The sequence below is a fragment of the Hemiscyllium ocellatum genome, chromosome 8 (genome assembly GCF_020745735.1).
Source record: "Hemiscyllium ocellatum isolate sHemOce1 chromosome 8, sHemOce1.pat.X.cur, whole genome shotgun sequence".
Taxonomy (NCBI): Eukaryota; Metazoa; Chordata; class Chondrichthyes; order Orectolobiformes; family Hemiscylliidae; genus Hemiscyllium; species Hemiscyllium ocellatum.
In genome coordinates this window covers 91,693,313-91,719,543 of record NC_083408.1, presented here as the reverse complement: position 1 = coordinate 91,719,543, position 26,231 = coordinate 91,693,313, and the positions used below count along the sequence as shown (strand labels likewise).

Sequence of the window (26,231 nt, the reverse complement as noted above, 5' to 3'; positions counted from 1 at the left end):
AGTTCAGGGCTCAGACAATAGGAGACTTCACCAGAAGTTCATTCCGGTGCACTAGTGAGACAGCAGAACACAACAGAGACAACCAATCAGGAGAGCTTCGTCTTAGTGATGAAAATGTCCACTAAGTTCCTTGCACATTTTGATGATGATGAGGATAGAGGAGTCAAAGGAAAGGGGTCGAAGAAGATGTTTTGCAGAACAGTGATGGAGTAGGTTAGTGATAAAGGCAAATTTCCCAAGTAGAATAACTGACAGTGTAACAATGCAAATGTTGTGTTTATTGCCCAGCAGAGGACTGGTGTGATAACTCCAAAGTTTAATTCAAGCTATCTAATTACCTGTTCACTAACTTGCAGTATGAATTTGGTCTAGGAAGAGGATGGTGAATGGAATCATCCTGCCTCAGAATTTTTGAGTTCAGCTATTGATTTTGAGCAATAACTCATTCTTTGTTAATGGGAAAACAGATAATTGTATCAAATGATAAGTACAGGAAGGAATGGGAATGCCAACTCACTGGATTTGACACTGTGTGAGATTGTAAAATGGGTTTTAATGGATCAAAAGCATGTTTTATATATCTCCCAAATTTTATTCACATTGACTTTAATGAATTGGAATGGACTGTCACAGCCCCATTTTTGTATCTGTAGATTTCTGAAAAATGAACACTTTATATTTTAATTAAAACGCCATGAAAATTGGACAACCTGCATTGTAACAAGATGGAGTCAGGTGATCAGGTGACCTTGTCTGCAAAGACATGTGATATCTGCCTGAAGTTGGGCATTAGATTGACTATTCAAGAAATTTAAATGTGAATGATGGCTGAATCATTTCTTTAGCTAAATACTGGTTTAGTTAAATTTTGAGTTCCAAAGAGGCTTGGTGAGCTTTCCAGGAGCACCTTATCAAAGTTGCTTTATCAACTACTTAGCCAGCCTTGTGGCACCTCATTTATCCAATTCTAATCCCATTTACCAGGTACCATACCTGGAACAACTGCCGGTGTATCCTAGAATGGATCTACATTCTTGGCACCAACTTTAAAAGGCTACTTTGCACCCAAGCAAACATTGTTAGTCAGTAGTTCTTTGCATGATTCCTGACTCTTGCCCCAGTCATGGCAGCAAAGTGAAAATTTGCACCTGCTTTGAGAGCAGGAGCCTGCTGGTTTGATTGTGTAAATGTAAAGGCCTTTTTTTTTTCAGGATTTTGGGATATTTTTGAAATAGGAAATGGTTCTTTTAGCAAAGATTGAAGAAAAGAATTACAGCAGTTTGAAAGGAAAATTAACAGCACTGATTGTAAGTGCTTTGGGCCCTTTGGCCCAACAACTCCACACTGACCCTCTGAAGAGCAACCCACCCTGACCTATTCCCCTACATTTGCACCAACAAACACACCTAACACTTTAGCATGGCCAATTCACCTAACTTGTACATCTTTGGATTGTGGGAGGAAACCTACGCAGACATGGGTTGAATGCGCAAATTCCACACGGACAGTCGCCCGAGGTGAGAATTGAACCCAGGTCCCCAGTGCTGTGAGGCAGCAGCGCTAACCACTGACCCACTGTGCCACTTTTGAAGCAGTAGGTAAAGTTTACTGCTGATGGACTGGCACCAGCAGGTGTGTACAAAGTGAGATTCAGCCAGCAATAAGTAACTGATTGGTCTGTAGAGTGATGACTCATTGTCGATAACAAAGGTTCTCTCTGCCAACAACTAGGTGATTGGTTCCCAAGAGGCTGAACAGCTTTTGATTTGAGCGATGCTGCCAAAAATGTTGAGACCTCCAAAAGGAGAGGTACTGTCCCCACTGCAGTAAAGTAATTCCTTAAATCTGAAGAGGGTCCTTTATTTTCCATCCCAAGTTGCTAACCTGGCTTTCAATCAGTAACTAAGTGACTTTGTAATTTGTGAGCAAGTTGCATTCTCTCTCCTGCAAGGAAGTGAAAAATACCAGCAGAAGGGAAATCAAACAACAGAAAGTCCTGACAAGTAAAAGGATTATCTCAGCAAACAATGTGGCAAGGTCCATTGAACTGCTTCCTCAGTTTTTCCCTCCGGAGATTACACAGGTTTTTTTTTGTGTGTCCATATATGTGTGTATGGGGAGTTTTGCAAGGGGTTAGAAGTTTACCTAGTTCTATGTCAACAGTTTATAGTTGTTTACCTGTAGCTAAAGTCTACGCATTTATAATAAATAAGTAACTATTTTAGGCGTAGAAACATACTCCATGCTTTCTGTTAACCTGAGTCGAAAAAGGCAGGCAAATTAGGGAATTTTGTATACAGTAATAAAACCTTTAACTTTTGTGATATTCTGTGAACAATGAGAATTGATTTTCAGTGCACTACCCAAGTGAGATGTATAAATGGGTAGGGTATCCTCTTCCACTAGACTGGCATTGGAGGCCATAATGCCAACCTTCTGCGAGGTTTCCTCCCAGGTTAGTGCAGTCTAAGCCATCTGGAGGAATATGCAACAGAGCAAAAAGCAAGTCAGTGTCTTTCTCCACGCTGCTTCCATGAGAGCTGACATCTTCTCTCCAATACTGCGCACACACTCAATCCCTGCTACTGCAGTCACCTCCCATCAAGGTACATGCTCTACACTCTCATTGTTGCCTGCAGCATTTTCCCTTACTCACTGACAGCCACCGCAACTACACAGACACACACACAAACCCTGCATGCCCTCTGTGTTGCCTACTCACTCAGGTTACCTCACCCGCACCAAAAAAAACAGCTGGGCCACCCACTTTCATCTTCCTTAATACCTGTCCCTTTGCTATTCCAGGAGACAAATAGCCCACAGTAGTTCAGAAAGAATCAAGATAGTTGTTGATAGGATGACTAACATTTGGCTCATCACCCCTTATGAGAAGAGAACCCTTACTATGAATGCCTCAAGCAACCAATAGACATTTGATCTGAGATGGCCCTTAATGTACTCTGTCTCAGCTAAAGACTATCTCCCTTGACTTAACTGAGGACTCCAGACAACCATAACAAGCTTATGGGCTTTGTGTTTGCACTGAATGGCAGGCCAGTGCTATGAGCCTGGTATCCCTGGCTAAGGGACAACATGCAAAAAGCAAAGCAGGTAGTGCTATGACTATCCAGATAGGCTAATAGTGAGTAAGTGCTCTCATTGTTCACAGAATATCACAAACAGTCCGAAGATGCAGCTTGGGCCAGTGTATGAGCTGTCCATTGTTTCCACAGGTGCAGAAGTATCCTTACTGCAGCATTACAAAGATAGTTGTCTTTGCTTCTTGAGATACAACATTGAAGTGTAGAGGCAAGCTGCAAAAAGATCAGAAATGTGCAGTGATTATTCGTAGAGGCTGGCAATGTCAGATGCCAGTATCCATGGCAGGAAGTGTCTATGGCCAGGACCTTTAGAGCGTGCCCTAAGATGTCCGTGCCAGATGTTCAACATGGTGGTCTTTCAGAACAAATTTCCATGTACCAGTCGTGACTTCCATGTCAAAAGTTCTCAGCATCCATTTTGCTCTTGATGGGCGGTACAATAGAAAGCTGCATATTAATGAGGTAAGATGTTCACTTAATAAGGTCGCTAGCAAGTAATAACCCTCTTAATAGGCAACTTGCTGATGCCTAGTGAGAATCTTTCTTCATAGCCCAAAATTTTGTTAAAAGTTGCAAAATGTTGTTATCCAACATCGAGATAGGCCTTGCTGGATTTCTCAGCTGTTTCTGCTACATTCCTCACCACAGCCCATGGCATTCAGGCCCCTATAATATTCTCCCCAAACTTTTGGAACTTTGAGTAGACATCAAAAATGCAGCAGATCTCTGCTATGAATTTAACAGCAATATTGTCCAAATGCTGCAAGATATAATGTGTGGAGTGCCAAAGCGATCAGTGCTGGGGAATCAGCATTTTGCACTCTATATTAATTGCTTTGCTAAAGGACTGAAAAGGTGAGAAATTTGTTTATGACACAAAGGCATGTAGGTAAGTAAGTTGTGAAGAGGACATAAGGAGGCCACAAAAAATATCTATATATTTAAGTGATGGGCAAGGATGTAGCAATTGGAATATAACGTGGAAAAATGTGAAATTATTCATTTTGGCAGGAAGAATTTAAAAAATGCAAGATATCTAAATGGTGAGAGATTTTAGAGCTCCAGTATGCAGAGGGATCTTAATATTCCAGTGCATAGATCCCAGAAGGTTATTACGCAGGTACAGCAAGTAATTCGTAAAACAAATAGAATTTTATCATTTAATGCAAGAGCAATTGAATACAAAAGTAGGAAGGTTATGCTTTACTTATACAGGGCATATGTGAGACCACGTTTGAAGTCCTGTGTATGGTATTAGCCTTGTTAATTAAGGAAGGGTGCAAAGGCGTTGGAAGCAATTCACAGAAAGTTTGCGAGGCTAGTATTTGGATTGGATGAGTTGATTTTTGAGGAAAGGTTGGACAGGCTAGATTTGTCTTTGTAAGTATAAAATATAATTGAAACATAAAATCCTGAGGGTTTAACAGAAGGCACACGGAAGGGATGTGTCCTTTGAGAAATTCTAGAAATAGTAGGTTACTGTAAAAATAAAGAATCACCCATTTAACACAGAGATGAGAATTTTGTTTATTACAAACCATGGTGTGTCATAAGAACTCTCATCAGTGGATGGATTTTTGATAAGTAATGGGTTGAAAGGTTATCAGGCATGCACAGGAAGATATAACTGAATACAGAGCAGGTTTGAGGGGTCAGTGGCTCTTAATCCATATGTATCGAATTGTACAGTTCAGAGCAAGTTCTCCATGAGAGAGGATTATTAATGGGCTGTTAATGTTTACCACAATCTTGTCGACTCCCTCCCATCTGACGATGACAAATCATTTAATGAATATGGGGAGGTTTGTCTCCAATAGGGATGATGTGCCTGGTATTTAAATGAATGACAGTTGAATGACATGAAACCCCGTTTTCTGGTTTTCACAGCCAGTGCACAGGTTTCTTGAGCTATCTGGGACTCACGAGAGCCAGCAAGGTGTCAAAGTAGCAGGGACTGGAAGACATATAAATACTGAATCAGATCAGTTGTTTTCCTTGCCTAAGTGACAATCATTTGCACAATGGTCTTGTTTTATGGATGTGCTTCCATTGAATTGGAGATGATCAGAAAAGGAAGAATGTGAAGGGCGAAGGGTAAAGTTGGGAAGGTGCACTGGATATTCCAACAGCATCCAATATATTTTCCCATGAATTAATTCCTAAACATGTTTAACTTTTAAGCAAAAGGCGCCATAATTCATTCACAAAAAATTTATTACATCAGTGATTTCAAATTTTCCTGACCTCTGGTAAGCCATACATTCTTTTGTTTACAGTTTAAAATTTGTTCTTTCTCCTCCCTGCTTCTAGAAGGTTGCCTCTACACCATGCCCCTAACCCACCATCTGTCTTGCAGACACATTTTACACCAATTGCAAACTTCCCATCTTCCCCACATACCTTGCAGCTTCCCTCTCTTACCGCATCCCTGCTGCAAATCCTCTCTCCTCCCACCACCCTTGCAGCCTCCCCCTGTCCCTTAAGGACTTAGTCATCCCCTCCTTTACCCCACAACCCACTTTGCACCCTTGGCCAAACCCTTTTGTAGTTTCTCTCTCTCTTCCACACTCCTTGCGGCCTCTTCCCTCTTATTCTTTGCTACCCAACCTTCTGTTCAGCCTCTTCCTCTTTCCCTCACCTTTTGAGCATTTTCCCCCATGACCTAGCAGACAACCCCAGAACCAGCAACTGGTACCTCTGACTGTCACCTTAGTGAGTCTGTCAACAACACGTGTGTAAGATTGTTGAGATTTTGGGGGTAAATTCTCCAGCTGTGCCCTGTGCAGTGCCTCTGGAAAGGCTGACAGAATGGCAGGCATTTTCTGTTACTGTTTCCGAATAGTTTTCTGAATGGATAACACTTTAGGCTCTGCGTCCACATCCAGCTTGAGTGTCTTGGCCACTTTCTAAAAGGGAATCAGAACAAACTAACCAAAAAGTTATCCCAATATCCGTAGGAGGGAAATATGTAATTAAAGATAAAGCTATTAAATACATAAACAAAGAGAAAATGGTTAGAAGCAGGCAGCTTGGATTTTTAGGAAGTAAATTCACATTTGTCAACTTGATAAGTGTTCTTTGTGATGGCGTTAAATGTACTGGATAGAGAAAATGCAGAGCATGTGGTATACGTGGACTTTGAGGAGGCCTACCTGAAGCCACCCAGAAAAATTCTGTACATTTTAGGTTTTCAGGAGTAGTAAAAAAATTGGATTGACATCTCACCGGAAGGAAAGAAACAGAATAGGAGCAAAGGACAGTTTATTAGGATACTTTGAAAAGGGTTACTTGTCCCTTACAGTTCCATCCTATTTCTGCATTGTAATTTCTTATTTATTTTATACTTATATACAAATAAAACCGGTGTAATATGATATTCATGTTTAATTTTTTTTCATTTACCTAAACCTTCTGATACACACTGTACCAGAAATGATCCATAATTAACCATATACATACATAAGAACTACGAGCAGAAGTAGGCCATCTGTCCCTTTGAGCCTGCTCTGCCATTCAATAAGATCATGGCTGATCTTTATGTGGATTCAGCTCCACTTTCCCACTCTCTCACCTTAATTCCTTTACTGTTTAAAAAAATTATCTGTCTTAGCTTTAAAAACATTTACTGAGGAAGCTTCAACCACTTCACTGGACAGAGAATTCCATAGATTTACAACCCTCTGGGTGAAGAAGTTCCTTCTCAACTCAGTCCTAAATCTCCCCCTAATGTTGAGGCTATGGCCCTTGTCCTAGTTTCACCTGCCAGTGGAAACATCCTCTCTACATCTATCTTATAGGAACAGTCCATGTGGATATCTCCTTAAATGTGAGCCAATTCTTCGCTTGTAATTTCTTTCCTAAAAGATTCAGTTCTTTCTTATTTCTTTCAACCTTTATTGCACAGCTGCATCCTTCATTTCCTTCAACAAATTTCCAATCAACTCTGACCCTGATTGACGTAAAAGGCCAATAAATTGAGGATGGAAGTCAGTGGAGACAAATATTAGAAGAGACGTTTATTGTGTGGTTGAGGTGATGTCATCTTTCTGACAGTATTGTGTAAGGTCAAAGTTACCCCCCATTGAGTGTAAACGGCTAAATACAAATAAGCTCTAACTCTGACAGTGTTAAGCAATTATCACCCTTCATCATACAAGGCTTGTTTTTGTCTATCAGAAAACATGGTGTCCGATTAGTCATGGAAAATATTTGATTTTCGTTCAACTCTTTTGACAGCCTTGAACTCAGTTGTAACTGTAAGAATAAATTCTATTTTCAAATTACATTCCTTTTACATTTTAGAAAGTGTAGTAATAAATTATGCATATGCTGAAGCATTCTCTTAATTTGCTATCAAAACATGAAGAATATTGTCTTAAAATTGAGATTGTTACATTGCTTATGGTTAACCTTAGATGATAACAATTTATCTTTGTTTCCCAAGTCAATCGTATTCCATTACCATTTTGACATTTTATAGTTAATGTATAGTGTGATTATGTGAAAATGTCAACTTTAAATGTTCAGTCTATAATTTTAATTAAAACACATTGTGGCGACATTTTACATATTGTTTTACAGATTGTCTATTGCTAATCATAGAATCCCTTCAATGTGGAAACAGGCCCTTCTGCCCAACAAGTCCATACTGACCCTCTTCAGAGAATCCCACCCAAATCCATTCCCCTATCAAATTACTCTACATTTACCCCGACACATCCCTGAACACTATGTGCAATTTATTCTAAATTTAATAAAGTTTCATTTCAGTTTACAGTTAGTCTCCAGAAGGAAACAAAAATGAAAAACTAACTGTTTTGATGGAAAGGTTTATACAACAGATTCATTAGTCCACAAATTAATGGCATAAAAATGTACTGGAATTATACTTGAAGGAAAGACACTATGGGTGGCATGGTGGCTCAGTGCTGCTTTACAGCGCCAGGGACCTGGGTTTGATTCCAGCCTCGGGCGACTGTGTGGAGTTTTCACTTTCTTCCTGCATCTGCATGGTTTCCTTCAGCTGCTCTAGTTTCTTCCAACAATCCAAACATGTGGAGTTTGGGTAAATTGGCCGTGCTAAATTGTCCTTCATGTTCAGGGATGTGTTAGTTAGGGGTAAATGTAGAGTAATTTGGGAGGAGAATGGATTTGGAATACTCTTCGGAGGGTTGGTGTGGACTTGCTGGGCCGAAGGGCCTGCTTCCACATTAAAGGGATTCTATCAGATAAAATCTCAAGTGTTCCTGTGTGCATATGCAAATCTTTCACTGAATGTCCTATATTTCAAGCAATTACAAGGGGCCTCCTCTGGATTAAAGTGCACAATGCACATGTAAAGTTTTAATGCCAGAACAATTGATGCATAAAAGGGGGACAAAATATAGTAGTTAATATGTTGTTGTATACCCTTGATCTGCATATAATTTGGCATTAAAGTTCACATCTCCAGTAAGATTAAGTTGATTGTGTGACACTGTGATGAAAACCCCCCCGTGAAACAATTGGTTTTGTGACTGAGCACAATGAGGAATGCATTCAATGGTCCCCTCGCAATCAGTGTGTCCAAGAGAGCTGAGCAGGGAAGAAGTGAGATCAGAGTCGAGAGTGTGGTGGCAGAAAAGCATAGCAGGTCAGGCAGCATCCGAGGAGCAGGAGAATCGACATTTCGGGCATAAACCCTTCATCAGATAAATGGGTGGGTGTGGGGGGAAGGTAGCTGAGAGTGCGATAGGTAGACAAAGGTGTGGGGAATGGTGATTGGTCAGAAAATAGTATGGAACGGATAGGTGGGAAGGAATATGGACAGGTAGGACTGGTCATGAGGGTGGTGCCAAGTTAGAAGGTTGGATATGGGATAATGTGGGGGGAGGCGAAATGAGGAAACTGGTGAAGTCCACATTAATCCCATGTGGTTGGAGGGTCCCATGGCAGAAGCTGAGGCGTTCCTCCTCCTAGCGTCCGTTGGTTGGTGTTTGGCGATGGAGGAGGCCAGCACCTGCGTGTCCTTGGTGGAGTGGGAGGGGGAGTAAAGTGTTCGGCCAGGGAGTGGCGGGTTGCTTTGTGCATGTGTCCCGGAGATGTTCTCTGAAGCATTCTGCAAATAGACGTCCTTCGGAGTGACGATAATCAACAATCTGTCCTGGTTCACCCATGTTGATGTGACGGTCAGCAAGGCACAACAATACCTCTTATTCCTCAGGAGGTGTAGGAAATTCAGCCATAAGGACCCTCACCAACTTTTACAGATGCGCCATAGAAAGCATTCTACCTGGATGCATCACTGCTTGGTATGGCAACTGCTCTGCCCAGGACCATAAGAAACTACAGAAAACTGTATGTACAGCCCAGACCATCACTGCTTGATCCTTAGAAATATGAAGGATAATTGTGTACAAGCATTTAAAAATAATCCTGTCACATTTTTGGGCAGAGAAGTTCTACTTGTTCAAGAGCAACTGGAACTGAATCACACAAGGTAACACCTAGTTTCCTCATAGTGCACATGACAGTTTTCCGTGTCCAGGAAGTAGGTAGACGAAATGCAAAAAAAAACTTGTCCTTATCCAACACCTTTTTATGGTCTCCGAACTTACCAATGTTCTTCACAACCAAATAAGTACTTTGAAAATGTAATCAACTGCAGGGAAACATACCAGAATGGTGTGTCAGTTTTAGGGGAACTTAAAGGTGATGGGGATATCATACAAATGATGCCCTTGTTCCTCTAGGTGACAGAAGTCATGGGTTTTGGAAGTGTTGTTAAAGGAGACTCACGCTTATGATTGACACCTATTGTTTCAGAATACTGGAAAGATTAGGAGTGAATGAATATGCTGATGAGGCCCAGTAGGGTCTCCAATATCATCCCTATGTGCTACATTCTTCATAAATTTTGCTATGGAGGCATACCAAGCATGGAGCCCAAGTGGCATGTGGAACCCATGGTGGTGGTATAGGGAGGTCAGTGAAAGTGCAGAATTGGTTCTGGTAACTTTCATATGACCTGGCAGATGGTACGTCAGGAAATAATACAAGCTGCATTTGTTTTATTCCAGCTGCTTCTATACAGATTGCGTTAAAACTGCTGAACTATTTAAAGTTATTTTGCAAGATGGTCTCAATGTTCCTTGTAATTATTGTAGATTTAAATGTCTTAGAAAACCAACAAGATTCTGTGATGCAACAGGCAAATTGATGAAATTCACTGACCTGCTTGTATTTTTAGAAACAAGTTGATGATCTGTTCCACAGTTTAGAAAAGAAAGTTACAGTCTATGGAAGGGTTGCCAAATTAGCCTCATGGATAAAAAAAATCAGGAAACTAGAACAGTGGGGATCCTAATTAATAGATCTGACTGGGGATCACAGTTTAGTGAAGTTTCTTTTGTGGGTGTTGTTCTGTGCACATTGTTGAGAAACAATCTTGAAGCATGACATAGAATTGTCAGCTGGTGGACACTAGAAGTCATTGATGAGACAGACAGGCTAAGGGATTGATGAGGAAGAATTTGTTTAATAAAAGCCAGTTATGTCATATAACAGAATTTCAGCTAAAATGTTGAAAAAAGGTCAAAACATGTGGTAAATAAAAGGGAAGTAGGCTTAGGGAAGATACGATTCCAGTGGGAGAACTAAGAGGGAAGGACCTTCTGTGCGTGACACCAAAATTGGTGGTATAGAAGTGAAGAAAATTATCTCAGAGAACAATGGGATTTGATCAACTGGGCCAGTGTTATGGCAGATGGAGCTGAAAATGTGTTGCTGGAAAAGCGCCGCAGGTCAGGCAGCATCCAAGGAGCAGGAGAGCCGACGTTTCGGGCATGAGCCCTTCTTCAGGATTCCTGAAGAAGGGCTCATGCCTGAAACGTCAACTCTCCTGCTCCTTGGATGCTGCCTGACCTGCTGTGCTTTTCCAGCAACACATTTTCAGCTCTGATCTCCAGCATCTGCAGTCCTCACTTTCTCCTTGTGGCAGATGAAGTTTATTTCAGATAAATGTGAGGTGTTGCATTTTGGTAAGACAAACCAGGGCAGAACTTACATAATTAATGGTTGGGTCCTAGAGAGTATTGTTGAACAGAGAGACCTAGGGGTGCAGATACATAGTTCCTTGAAAGTGGCATCACAGGCAGACACAGTGGTGAAGAAGGCATTTTGCACGCTTGACTTCATTGGTCAGAGCTTTGAGTACAAGAGTGGGGGTGTCATGTTACAGCTGTTCAAGACATTGGTAAAGCCACATTTGGCTAACCGCATGTATTTTTGTTCACCCTGCTGTAGGAACGATGTTATTAAACTGGAAAGGTTGCAAAATCATTTACAAGGATGTTACTGCGATTGAAGGGTTTAAGTTACAAAGAGATAGTGGATAGGCTGGAACACCTCTTCCTGGAGCATAAGAAACTGAGGGGTGACCTTATAGAGGTTTGCAAAATCATACGGGGCATAGAGGGTAAGAGAGTTCAAAACTAGAGGGGCACTGGTTTAAGATGGGAGGAAGAAATTTTAAAAGGGGCCTGGGGGGGCAATGTTTTCACACAGAAGCTGGTATGTTTGTAGAATGAACTGCCAGAGGAATTGGTAGAGACAGGTACAATTTGGACAGGTACATAATTAAGAAAGGTTCAGAGGGATATGGACCAGATGCAGGCAAATGGGACTAGTTCAGTTCGGGAAAGCTGGTTGGCATGGATGAGTAGGATCGAAGTGCCTGTTTGCTTGCTGTATACTCTATGACCGTTTCTTATAACTAGAATCCTATGACTTTTGGGTTTTAAAGGGATTTAAACAAATCAAAGAGTGGCATTTGCATTTTAATGCGAAATAAACAGTAATTACTGGAACAAAAAATGAGGATTTCTCAGAAATAAGCATTAACCACAATGAAGAATATAAACATGATTAGTGACCATTCACTGGAAAGTATCCAGTCAGTGTGAAACTGCCAAAAGAGTATAATCATGTCTTGTGATATAAAGAGAAGTTAACTTGGAAACACAAGTAATTCCAATCTTACATGGATTCATGATAAGGCTACATTTGAAATATTGCTGAATATTGGATACCAGATTCCAAAAGGCATTAATGTGTCTGTGAGCATTTGGAGATTAATGATAATTGCAAAGCACAAAACTTTCCACTGATAATTGTATAGTGGATCTCACCGCTTGAAAGATGATTAGTTGATGAAATGACCATACTGTTTCTACCTCTGGCTGCTTTTGCTATGTCCTATGCAGACACAGGGAGAACATGTAAATTCCACACAGACAGTTGCCTGAGGCTGGAATTGAACCTGGGTCCCTGGTGTTGTGGGATAGTAGTGCTAACCACTGAGTCACCGCAACATCACCTAACATGATATGAATTGAAATAAAGGTAGTTCTTGGCAAAAGACAAGTTTGTGCTTGACCCTTCCAGAAACGCACAAGAAGTGGGTTTTTAAAAAAAACTGCAAGCTCTGATCTCGGTGTTCTGGACAGCTGGCAGGTTAGTCAAGTTGCATTCTGTAAAAGTGTGCCATGAGGGCACAGCTGAGGAATTCCACTAAACGCCCTTATGTTCACAATTAAATAGAAATAAACTTCCTGTGGTTGCTGCAAACACCATCAGCAAAGCCACTTGACAAAAACTGGACCATCCCTTTCAGCTAATGGCAAAACTATGAATCTCCGAGCAACCACTTAACTGCCAAAGATAACACTACACTATCCACCTTTATGGCCCCAATGTTTCATGGTCTATCCACCGTGGAAAAGCTAAAATCACTTTTGTACTTTTTTAAACATATTCTTTTTTAGACTTGCCTTTCATTTCTAATCTGTACATATACAAATCACATACTATCTTGAATTTGTTTGGCCAATTAACCTTTTCCTTAACACACAGCCTCCTTACCAAGCATAAATATCTTTAGGCTGGGAAAGGTGTCCATGAGTGAATGGATTCATTTTAAATTAACCATGTTGCAATCAGGGGCTGGGTTGTGAAAGGAGGGGAGCCAGGTCATTGCTCCTCACCTTGGAGTATATCTATTTCGATATCCCATCTGGAATCATCACAAAATGGGAATCCTTACCAAGAAAATATAAAAACTAAATTGTTCTACTTTATATGTGTACAGACTTCAGATTTTCCATTTAAGGAATGCAAAGAAGGATGCTGATGAGATACATTCTGAAAATGTAGCTTTAGAAAAGGTCAGTGGACAGGGTCCTAATTGTATTTTAGTACTTGGGTCTCTGCAAATGCTCATGAAATGCAATCGTAGGAAGAAGTCTCAAAACTGTTTGTTTAAAGAAAAGGTTTGTAAATCACCTGTGACCTCTGAACTCTACTGCAGACAGTTTCACCGCTATTTTGTCAGGAGGTTAACACAGGTTTTGGTTTCCAGAAATATAGTTGCTTCATGACACCAATGCCAAGAAAGAGGTCCAATCAGTTGAGGCAAAATATTGAGTGTGCTGGAAATTAGAAATAAAAACAAAGTATGCTCAGAAATTCAGCAGATAGGCATCACAAGGTCAGGTTTTATTCCAATACAATAATTAGTTGATCTGTGTTCTTTCAGGAATAGCAAAATAAATTTGATATGATTAGATGATACGATGTAGGTGTTCCTGCAATCACTTCAACCATCATTAATGTCTGAATCACTTTTAGTGGATTTCTTCTTGAAGGTGAAGGGCAGTGTCATGCAAGAGATGAAAGACTGCGCAGAGCCTGAAAGAAAAGCTAATCATCTTTCTCTGTCCTTTTTAAATGGAAAAGTTGCAGCCGCAGAATCAGAGTACTGCAACGGTGCAGAAGATGTCCATTCTGTTCATCATGTCTGCACTGGCTCTCAGCATTTTGAGTTTACACCAATTTCATGCTTTTTGCCTATACCCCTATGCTATGTTTCTATTTAATTAATCATCCAAGCAGAGCAGTCTGTACCCTATTTGCTGCATGAAAAGATTCTTTTTCTCACCTTGCATTTGCTTCTTTTGGACTTTAGAACTGTGCCCTCAAGCTCTCGATCCATTTTCAAATGGAAACAATTTGTCCGATCCAGAGCCTGCACACACGTACATCATATAGATAAAAAATGATGTTTTAAAATCTTGGTAAAATGCAGACACAAATTTTAACTATGATGGTTCAGTTTGTTCTCAACCATTTATGTAGCCATTGATTTGTTATGTTAATACTTGTCATGTTAATCCCATTGCTGCCTGTTGAACTAGAAATTATTAGGTGAATTAAGAAAAGCAATTGTGCAAGAGCCACAGAACTGGTCAGAAAAGAATTGAGTTGCATGCCCAAATATTTCAGGATAATAAATCCAAGTGGAACTGGTTTTCAGCTCTTGTAGCAAAGAAAGGATAGCAAACCTCAGTTGATCCTCCAAAGTCCTTCTCACTACTATCTAGGAACTTCTGCCAAAATTGGGACAACTGTCATAGATTCATCAAGCAACAGCCTGATGAAGTCAATCCTCACCAACTTATACCTTACAACTAACGTCCCTGACCTCTTTATTGTTTTGCTTGGGTATGTCTAGTCACGCTGGCAGGTTAGATTCACTATACAATTGGGAGACCCACTTCTGCTCCAGGTCTCATCATAGGCTTGGATCAGTCATCAATAGGAGATATGAATTTCAGAAATGAGATGCGATTGACTACCCATGACATCAAGGGACTCTTTCGTTGAATGAAGGATCAAAATTGACACTCATCAGTTCTTGTTAAACATCTTATCAGCAGTTCAGATTGAAAGAGGTTGTCATCTTACCAAACTCGCCATACAAACTAAGCATTGAGAAAACTCAACATAGCAATCAAAGTGGGTTCTTGGTGGGTATAAATGTGCCACCTCCTGTAAACAATCTCATCTTGTCTATGGAGAAAGTGAGGACTGCAGATGCTGGAGATCAGAGCTGAAAAATGTGTTGCTGGAAAAGCGCAGCAGGTCAGGCAGCATCCAAGGAGCAGGAGAATCGATGTTTCGGGCATAAGCCCTTCTTCAGGAATGAAGCCCTTCCTGAAAAAGGGTTTATGCCCGAAACGTCAATTCTCCTGCTCCTTGGATGCTGTCTGACCTGCTGCACTTTTCCAGCAACACATTTTTCAGCTCATCTTGTCCATGGCCAAACTACGGAGCACGGCGCGATGTACAAATACCAGTCACACATACCCTTTCACCACAGACATTGGCACTTCTCTTTCAGACAGCCTTGACCCTGGCATCCTGCAGTGCACTGGCAGTGTACCCAGCAAGGTGTAAGCCATGTTTCCTTTTATTTATGTTTGATTGTGGACTGAATTGGGAAAAGAACTGTTTTAAAAACCAAACATTGTTGACGGAGTGCAACAGTTTTTGAGATCAAGTAACCTGACACTCATTGTAAGTACTGTTTACAAAGCTGCAAGTTCAAACGGTAGTAGGATTGCAGATGAGGAAGCCAAGTACTTGTGCTAATAGAGATTCAGCTGGCAGCAAGTAGCTAATTGGTCTAGTGACAAATAGTCAATAACAAAGGCCTTCTGCTGACAAATGATGATGCGATTGGTTCCAGATAGCTGATCACCTTGGGATTGTGAACAGAATAGGAAGAAGGCTAAGATCTCCACAGTTTCAGCAGCTGCCTCTGTTCCCTGCAGTAAAACATACACGTTAAGTCTGAACAAAACTAGATTATTTTTCCTTCAATCCAGAGACAGAGGTTAATGTTCCAGTGACAAAAACAGAAAGTGCTTGGAAATCTCAGCAGGTCTGGCAGCATCTGTGGAGAGAAACCAGAGTTAATGTTTTGGGTCCAGTTTTGAATCCAGAATCAGTTCTGAACAAAGTTCACTGAACCAGAAACATTAACTCTGATTTATTTTCACAGGTGCTTCTAGACCTGCTGAGATTTTCCAGCAGTTTCTGAGTATGTTTCAGATTTTAGGCGTCTGCATTTCTTCAGGATTCTTTTTGATCTAGGGGTGTGGATTCAAAATTCGCATTATATCCAAATGGTGAAATTTGAATTTACTAAAAATCTGAAATTAAACATGAGTGAAGTGGCGTCTATGTAACCGATTTGTCAACAAACCTACCAGGTTCACAAATGCCTTTTTGGGAGGGAAATCTGTCATCCTTACCTGGTCTGACCTACACGTAACTCCAGACCCTGTGAAATGGCCCTAGAAAGTGATTCAGATTAAGAACATCAGGAATAGCCCATCGAGTAATGCCCACATTATATGAATGAATGAATAAACAAAAAAAAACTACAAACCCAGTCCATGCTTTCTGGATTCAAAAGTGAGGGAAATTGGGGGATTCTGCAAACCTTTCAAAATCTTTAATTTTTATGACCACTCTAAGATAAAGGTGTTGATTTCCAGTGTGCTTCCTCATTGAGTTGTGACAAAGAGCAAACTTGTCTAACAGGGCACACCAAGAACCAGCAGTGATTGGCTGCATTGGGTATAGTTCTTGCCCAGGGACAGGTCCCCAGTCCAGGTCAGGTCATCTACCAGGACTCCCTCGCTCTCTTAGCATTTGTTCAATGGTACCTGCTGTCGTGGCTGCAATCTGCACACTTTGCCTTGCCCTGTCACACCCTACAGAGGCAACTAATGCAGTCACACAACCAGGACAGTGGCTGTGTTGTGCAGCAGTCGCCAGTCAAGGGCAAATGCATCTTGTCTTATGCCAGTCCAGCACCTGAACCACATGGACTCACCATTTGCTCCAAACAGAACCATCAGTAGAACATGGCTGAAAGTCTTAGGGGAGTGGTCCACAGTAAAAGTCTTTGGGGCACTCCTCAGTAAGGGGGTCCAAAAGGTTAGTCCCAGAATTCAGGCGAAAGTAGGTACTGAAGATCAGAGTCTAGATTAGAGTGGTGCTGGAAAAGCACAGCAGCTCAGGCAGTGCCCGAGGAGCAGGAAAATCAACGTTTCGGGCAAAAGCCCTTCATCCAGGGTTGTCCAGTCAGCGTGGCTTTGCAGTGGGTAATGGTTACTCCTTTGTCTCCATTGTGTCCAGTTGGGGCTAGGTGTGGTACCATCCAGGCAGGCTGGTGCCGTCATATCAGTTTGCTGGAGAGGGGTGGGGCAAGGTTGTGGTGGCTGGTCGGGAGTGGGGGGGGGGATATCGTCCAATGTCGGTGTGTGTACCTGGCTTGGATGATGACCTAGGACAGTGTGAAGTCTGTGTGTTTGACAGAATGGGAAGGGGAAGGATGTTTAGGATTTCAGTGGCATGTTGACACTGTGACTGAAAGCCAGTGGCAGAAGATCAGTCAGTGTCATTCCAATCATGATACATGGTTAGTGCGCAATGTCGAGAAGAATATGTGTGCAGGGATTTGCAATGGTGCAGGATAACTGAGTAGACACGTGAGGGAGGTGTCTAAATCTGTAGCCGGTCACTGAACGTTCACATGAGAACAACATTGGCTTCTAACACATGACATGTTGAACACACAGACAAATAGGATCTCTACTCCCTGACTGTCCTACGTCATTAACCCTTTTCCTGTGTTGCTGTTCCCTGGCACCGTAGCCGCTAGGTAAACTCCCTGAGATAGATACTCCGAGATAGATGCTGCAGTGTCCAGGAAGTAGTCTTGTCAAAAGTCCCTCCTGCGCCCTTGGTATTCTCATTCACAGACCTTACGCTGAGGGATACAGGCTGGTCCTTAGAAGAATGGCAGCACCTGTAAGACACCAGAGGAAGAAGACATTGCAGTCAGTGCTTAGTGAAGACGTTTGATGTATTTCATGAATTAATGTGAGCATAGCGGTGGAATGATGAGTGTTGAGCCGTGGATGTCTGTGCATCCCGAAACGAGTGGTCCCAGTTTTCTCCTGAAAGAGCAAGTACTCTTGCATCAGAGGGGTAAAGACAAAAATATCTGATTACATTCCGACCCTACCCCCCCCCCCCCGCCACCAAATCTGTCCAACATTGCTCTATTTCACTATGTGCTGCGTTTGCCTTAATGACAAAAATAGGATGAATGCATAAGATGCAAGTGTGCAGCATGGCTGTTGGGGATGGTGCACTTGGGAGAAAGGTATTGAGTTGTTCTGAGGGAGTGAAGAGGCAAGATGGAGAGCATGTTAGGTTATTGGTATTGGGAGGATGGGGGGTAATTGGGGCAAGCGAGGGAAGGTGTATGCAACGGTGGGGGGTGGGTGTCAAAGCATGAGCCTTGGGGAGAGGTAAGTTCAATGGTAGAGGGAGTGTGAGGTCATCAGGGGGCAGAGTATTTAACTTATCCTCACAGACCGAAGAATCCCTTGTTGGGCCGAAGGGCCTGTTTCCACACTGTAAATCTAATCTAATAAGATCATTGACCTTCTTCCAGCACTCCTGCCCAGCTCTCCTCACCCCAGCAATGGCATTGATCAAGGTAGCACTCCTGACCATGTTGACATGGCCTGGTGGTGTGGCTCCTCTGTCAGTCCTCCGGGAAGTGGACTCATCTCCTCTCCAATCTGCCATCCACATGAACGTCCAAGTCTCTCACTGATCCAAGTGTGATGCCAGCCTGCCCTGCTCTGACATCTCTCCTGGCTCCTTCAGTGACTGAGCATGGCAGCTTCTGGATGGCAGTACTTCTCCAGGTGCCCTGTGGGATTTGAAACCAGGCACAGACACAAGAGGGGTTGCTGTTAGAGCAATGCCTGGTGAGTTCCTTTATAAATGGCATGTTGTAAGATGGGCAAAAATGGGCCTGATACTCCTCACAAGGGCTGAAACACCAAACTCAGAAAACTCACTTAGCCTCATGAGGAGAATCACACCACCAAACTCAATGCAAGTCGAACTCTGACACAAAAGGTGATTTCATTGAATTATATAGTATTGTTATTAGGATTTATGCAGAGAGGATGTTTCCCCATATGGGAGAGTCGAGGACCAGAGGGCAAAGTCGCAGAATAAAGAGATGATAATTTAAAACTGAGATGAGGAATTTTGTCTCTCGGGGTTGAGAGTCTTTGGAACTCCTTGCCACAGAGAGTTGTGGGAGAGTTGTATGTTTAAGACTGAGATAAATTCTTGGTCAGTAGGGGAATCAAGCATTGGAGGAGAGGGCAGGAAAATGGACACTAGGTGCACTGGGTCAGCCACAATCCTATTGAATAGCAGAATAGGTCTGAGGGGCAGAATGCCCTACTCCAGTTCCAATTTCTTATGATCTTGTGATTGCATATGTGTACATTGAACAAGCAGCTTTAATGTGGAAACAGGGGTGACCCTTCACTGAAGGATCCTGAAGAAGGGCTCATGCCCGAAACGTCGATTCTCCTGCTCCTTGGATGCTGCCTGACCTGTGCTTTTCCAGCAACACATTTTCAGCTCTGATCTCCAGCATCTGCAGTCCTCACTTTCTCCTGACCCTTCGCTGAGGCTTGGGTGCCTGGAAGGTTGTTGTAGAGGTAAAAGAGTTGAACTTTTTTTTTAAATCGGTGAGGAGATTGTTACAAATAGTTCTATTATAATAAAGTTGGTGCTTTTTCTTTCATGTAATAACATTTTTATTTGTTTTTATTAGTGTACTTTAGCAATCTCTTATGCATATTGAGCTACTGACCTCAATAGTAAGCAAAAAGAAAAAAAAACTTAGCGCCTATCAAATCAGACTTCACTCTGGGATCTGACTGGTCCATCATTACCATCAGCTGGGATGATAATAAATTCCCTCAAAAATAAGCCTCTGTAGCTTGTTCCCAACCCTCTTCTGGAATGTATCTGATGGCTGCTACTAATGAAGTTCATTTCAGTAGCCGGTTGCTGATGTCAGTTTTTAGGGGAGGGCACTGTATGCACAATTTAGGACCTTAGCACCTGTTAAAGGAGCACATTAACAAATTCTGTTCGATTGAAACGTTTTGAACTGTTTGAAGGCTTTCCAGTGTTGTGAAGCTCATACAGTTAGAAGATGCTATGGGCATTACAGAAAGACTTGCACGCATTTAGACAGACTTAATATGGCCGTGCAATAAGAGCAGGGAGTTTATGTAGCTTTATTCTTACAGCTACATTTACTATGACAGTTGATCAGACAAACAGATGATTATAAATGGCTATATATTTACAAATGTGAGTCTATTTGCAATGAAATGTCACCTATGCCATCTGTGTGCCCTCGGAAGGTATTCTTTTTCATTTCCCTCCCCATATGTTTTCTATGAAGGGCTGTTCTTGGCTGGCAGGGATTGACCTGTTGCACAGCTGGGTTTTAAATATAATGCCAGCAGCACAAATCACAGAAGGTCCTGGTGGTGGCAGGTACATCCACTGCTGGTGAGCACACGATAATGAGCTTGACACCATGGAGATATGGTGCATACATATTGAGGCAAACAATGAAGAATTGCATGAATTAACTCACTAGAACTCAAATTTTTAATAAAACTCCCTGAAATTGACACTTTACCGATTTTTAGTAAACTCCAGCTAAGATTCTGAAATGACACTATGGGCACCTGTATTCGAATGCTAAATTCATTTGTCTGATAGTCTTCTGTTTATTTGGCTGAGGAATTAATGCACTTAATTTGCCAAAGAACTGTAAGAAAGTTGTGACAACGTTGAGACTGTTAAAATTTGACGGAGAAAATTTCTTTTCCCTCTTTTCACAATATCCAGCCAAGGTTTGGGCTTGATTACTTAGCCCAAATTCATGATTAAATGAGATGAAGAAAATTTCCCACAGCAAGTTTGATTTTGATCATTTTTACATTTCATAGGGTTATGTATTTTAGGCTTTGTAGTTAAAGCAAACATTGTTCTGATTTCCTGTGGCCTGAAACCCAATGACCTCCCACAATTGCTTTCCCTGAAATGTTATTTCATTTGCTAAGGCAATTACCATGTACTGTAGAATGTTACAATGGAATCAAATTCCCTATTATGCAGTCCAAGATCTATTTGTTTAGGTTACAAAGGATTTGCAAACATTTTATTTCACAGACCAGGTGAATGCATGCAGGCTTTATCATTTGCTTTAGTCTATTTCTTTGTATACCATTCACAACTCTTGCGAGATTGAATAGACTTTTTCCAACAGACATTTCTTCTGGCAACGCTCCCAGATTTCAATTTACAAACATTCAGCGCTATTGCACTTCCAGTTCAAAACCTCTATTAAGGGCTCTCATCCATTCTACCACATGTTATTTATTTCATGCTGTCACATCTGATTTGAAAATGATAACAATGTCCTGAACTCTGTTATGGTGTGGTAACTGCGTGAAACATTTTTACCCACCTCAGTTAAGTGGTGGAGTTGATTGCCAGCCCTTTAAGGAAACCTCACAATTTTTATTTTCATTATACCAGGGAATGAACTGACAGTTGTGCTTGACAGGCAGTCACTCAGTCGTTGTCATTGAAAAATAATACATGGAATGAGAGTAGAATTTTGGTATATGTACACCAGAAAGCAGCTGATTTTTGATCCTTACACTGTGCATTATTTAAAAAAAAACTTCCAAGCATTTTTAAATAAACCGGGGGTAATATTCAGGTCTTAGAGTTGTAGAGCTGTATAGCATGGAAACAGACCCTTCGGTCCAACTCCTCCATCCTGACCAAATATCCATTTACCAACATTTGGCCCATATCCCTCTAAACCCCTTGAATTCATATACCAAGGTAATTTTGATGAAATCACATTTTGCTTAATGTGAGTTTCTGTAAGATTTTTATTTTTGTTTGATGTCTCTCAAGTAACCTCAAATGTAGGCATGTTATTGTTGGAGAAATATTCTGAATAGCAATTGGTTTGCATTAGTCTGTTTTAGTCTATAACATTTGATATAGCAATTTTGAATGTGGATTATATGTAAAATGTGTAGGAATGGGATGTGAAACATTATGCTTGTGAAACAGTATCACACAATGATTGATGGTATTTTCCTTCCCTCAGTGTCACAAAAATTGCCCTCAACAAGTTTAGAAGAAAACCCTACAATACAGATTACAGCTAATGATCGCACTAATGAATCAGTAATGAGAATGATGCACAATAATTTATGTTACATCAGGAAAAAAGATCAGAGGCTAAAAGACTTCTTCTCATTTGTCTCTTTCTTACTTCTCCAGCAATTTCACTTTTTTGTGATAAATTTTGTAAGATCGACTTATTAGCACTTGCTTTCCTAACTCTGTTAAACAGCAGTAGCAATTTCCTTTTCTCAGTTTGATGACCTGACATATTTTTAGGAAAGATTGTAGATTGCAAATATCTCTGTGCAGTCTCTCATATGGAAAATGCATGTGTGTGCTATTACCAAAGGAGTTAAGTATATAGTATGCAGTCAATTATTGTACCTTCCCAAGGGATTACTTTCACCTTTAGAAGCATCGGGTCACAAAATGCTGCTACTTTAACCTGCAATTAGTAACATTCTACATTTTAAGCAGAATTCTGATAGAGCAATATTCTAGATAATAATTGGTTTGCATCAGTCTGTTTCAGTCTATAACATTTTAAATTCTATTATTTGATGTGCCATTTTTGAATGTGGATTATACGTAAAAAGTGTAGGAATGAGATGTGGAATAATAAACTTATAAAAATTAAGTTTAACATTTAACCTCTGGAAATGTTTTATTCAGAATAACACATCATTAGCTTTTATTATAAAATCTTTGGTACATTAAAGAAATTTTTTTTTGGTTGTACCAATTGACAATCAAATAAAGAATTACAATTTAAAGACAAACTTAGATTTTTGCACAAGTATGTACAATTTTCAAACAGCACAACAAAGCTAAGCTCAGCAGTATTTCTGATCAGCAGACTTAAATTTGTGCAATTACATCCAAAAAATATCTACAAAACTGAGAGACCCTGATGTCCAAAATGAATGCTGCTTTGTGGGCTGAATTTTCAGGATTCCTCAAAGTCTGAATTGGGTGTCAGGGGAGGACGCTGCCTGAAAGAATTTGCATTGTGTGGCATGTGAATATTAAGTTGAAGCCTAGTGCTGACATTTACGAGCAGAGGGTTGAGGTGAGGTGCAGGATAGGGCTCTCACACTCCTTCCAATTCAAACATATTAAAATTATTAAAAACCTTGCTTGTGGAAAGGCGAGAGAAGACAATCTAAAGGAGCAGGTGGGTTTTCAAAGCTGTCATTGCTTAGCGCCTATGAGGAGGTAGGTAAACATTGGGGATTCAATCAAGCTTCCACATGTATCATCTCGATCCCATAAAAGGATCAGCAGAGCAAAGGGCACTTGGTAAAGGGTGCCATTTGCATTACACAGATGACAGCCTGAGTGGGCACTTAGTATGCGGTTTTGAGTGCAGATGGGATGCTGCTGGCATTGTAGCGTCAGAAGAGCAAGAGCCAAGTATGAAAGCTGGAGCTGGTACTGGAGGCAGGAATGCCAGAGTTTGGCCCGATGCTCCTCTGAGGTAACATACTTCATAGGCAAGGCAGAATCCTGGACAGACATCAGGTGAGTATGGGATGGGAAGGAAAGACAGGAAGGGAACTGACCAAAGATGGAGCTATCTGCAGATGACTTACATCCAGTGCTACAGGAGACTGTGACTGTCCAGGCAAGTGGTCCCCTTGCTGCTGAAGACCTCTTATCTTCTGGCACTGGTCACCATACCCTGTAAAAGTCACTGTGGCCATGAGCTTTTGCCTCCTTCCAGTGATCAGCTGCAGTCCTTCATAGCATCTCAAAGAGAGCAGCACACCATTGCACCTCATTATTCACTGGTGCCCTCTTCGCCAACATACTCACTTTACAACAGATACAGCCTCTCAGACAAATGATATTGCATTGTACCTCCACCACTGTTTTTTCCCAGATGCAGTGCAACATTGATTGTACTCACATGGCCATTAAGACACTGAGATCCTGGCCAGTGAGATTGACTTGCTCAAGGTCTGACTAGTTTGGGACCACAAGAACGTCATCCATGTGTGTGCTAATTTTCCAAACTCCTTCATCTTCCACCAGTTAAAGCTGCCTCAGATCTTTACTTAATTTATCACCACTATCCCAACATACACAGATGAATCCTGGGAACAGCTTATTCCTTCAGTATTTCCATTTGCATTTAAACATGAATATAATTGAAATTCTTCTGTTTAATGTTTACATTACATCATTTGCCAGTTTGAAATAATTAAGCAGGGTAAATGACTTCATGAAAGTAAGAAACAAAAGAATTATATGCAAATCCATTAGTCATCGCATAAAAAAGTGAACTTACAATCAAAGTCAAAAGTCCCAGTTGAGAAAGAACTAATGCAAGTTAAAATGTGCTAGTCTGTTCCATTGCTGTAGTATAGAAAACATGTGTTTAGAATTGTGGAAAACTGGCAATAATAACAGCCGACACATCTAACAATTTCACATCTTCAAAGCTGGGAGAGACACTCTTGTTATTGTCTCCCAGTATTTGTGTGAAACAATCTTTGTTGCATGACTTTAAATTTTTAATATACAAAGAAAACTTTTTTTTTTCTTTTGCATGTAGCTGTAAAACCCACAGATTATCCTCCATTAAAACCCTGGTGGACGGACATGGTCATTTTAATCGCAGTGAGTTGTGCCATTCTTGCTTTCCTGGTGATAGCTGTCATTATCTGCTACAAAGCAATAAAAAGGTAAGCTTAATGTTTTCATGTTCTGTGGAAAATTTGTCTTTTATGAATGTTTTATTGGTATAATTTGGGTATTTCCTTTTGTCACTATCCCCTTTGTTGTTTCAATAGTCCGTTTCCAAAGAACCAAATCAAAATATAACCTTAATGAATTATAATAAAACTTATTCAGTATATCTCCAGTGTGGATTTTACCATTGTAATAGTTGTGACACAATAATGCTTATTATGAAGTGTTAAGGAGAACTTATAAAATAAGGTTTTGAGGTAAGTTTTTTAAAATACTCTGCATTCTTGCTTTAGTAAACTCAAGGTGGAACATTCCCCTCCCTGGTGCCGGAAAGGTGGGAAAATACGACATGAATGAAGAAATCTTGATACTTGACATTGGGAAAACTTTTCCCAATTTTTCACAAAAATTCAGAATTCACCACTGAGTGACAACTACCTTGGTTCTGTGTGTTTGCATCTCATTAAAACCTTGCCCCATCCATAAGCTGCTTGCAATTCTCTTCTCCTCCACTGAGAAATTAGACAGCACCAATTTTTAATAGACAAGCCAGAGCTAGCACTCATGGCTGCAGCTCACTTGTCCAAGCCACCATGCAGCTGCTTCTTCAGAACAACATCCCTCCATGCTCCATGGCCACCATCCTCCTGAATCGTTCATTAACCCAAGTCAACATTGGCAAACAACATCACCATTCCTGCTGCCAGACCAACCCGCACATCACTTAGGCACTTCAGCACTTTGGGGGTCAGAGACTCATTTAACTTGCATGTTTTTACCAGATTCCATTTAGGGCATGCACACACATCTTATGCACCTGCATAAGATGTGTCTTTGGCTCTTCTGTTGTCATCTTAGAGCTCATTTTACTGTTTACCTGGTGGCTGCTATCCTCTGCATGCTTCACAACTCTCCTTCTGAGTATTGCAGAGTACATATCAAATGTTAAGAGGTTGGAAAATGTACAAAGAGACCTAGTTGTCCTGGTCAATAAGTCCTCAAAGATGAGTACATAGGTGCAGCAAGTTATTCGGAAGGTTACTAGAATGTCAGACTTTATTGCAAGAAGCTTTGAATACAGGAGGAGTGAAGTCTTGCATCAAATGTATACGATCTTGTGGAGACTGCAACTGGGATACTGTGTACAGTTGTTGTTTCCTTACCTCAGGAAAGATACTATTACCATAGAGAGTGCGATAAAGGTTCACAAGACTTATTCCCAGATGATGGGACAGTACTATGAAGAGGAATTGGAAAAACTGGGTCATTGTTCTCTAGTGTTTTGAAGAGAAAGAGTTGATGCCATTTAAATCTATGAAATACTTAAAGGGATAAGCAGGATAGATGCAAATAAGGTGCTTCCCCTAGTTGGGTGCAGCGGCTCATGAAGGCAGTTCACCTCCACCTTCCCAAGACCAACTCGAGATGGGTTATTAGTGCTGGCTCAGCCAATTCTTTCCACATCCCGTGACTGAATAAAAAAAGTGTAAAATT

The 26,231-nt window shown here is 41.0% G+C and overlaps 1 protein-coding gene across 2 annotated transcripts in view; it reads left to right on the top strand.

The window, feature by feature from the left end:
- prima1 (proline rich membrane anchor 1) overlaps positions 1-26,231 on the top strand; it is a 162,406-nt gene that overhangs the window by 37,208 nt on the left and 98,967 nt on the right. For both annotated transcript variants that reach the window (XM_060829364.1, XM_060829363.1), the window contains exon 3: positions 24,601-24,730. In XM_060829364.1, the coding sequence (XP_060685347.1) occupies positions 24,601-24,730 (130 nt within the window). The remainder of the gene's footprint in view (positions 1-24,600; positions 24,731-26,231) is intronic.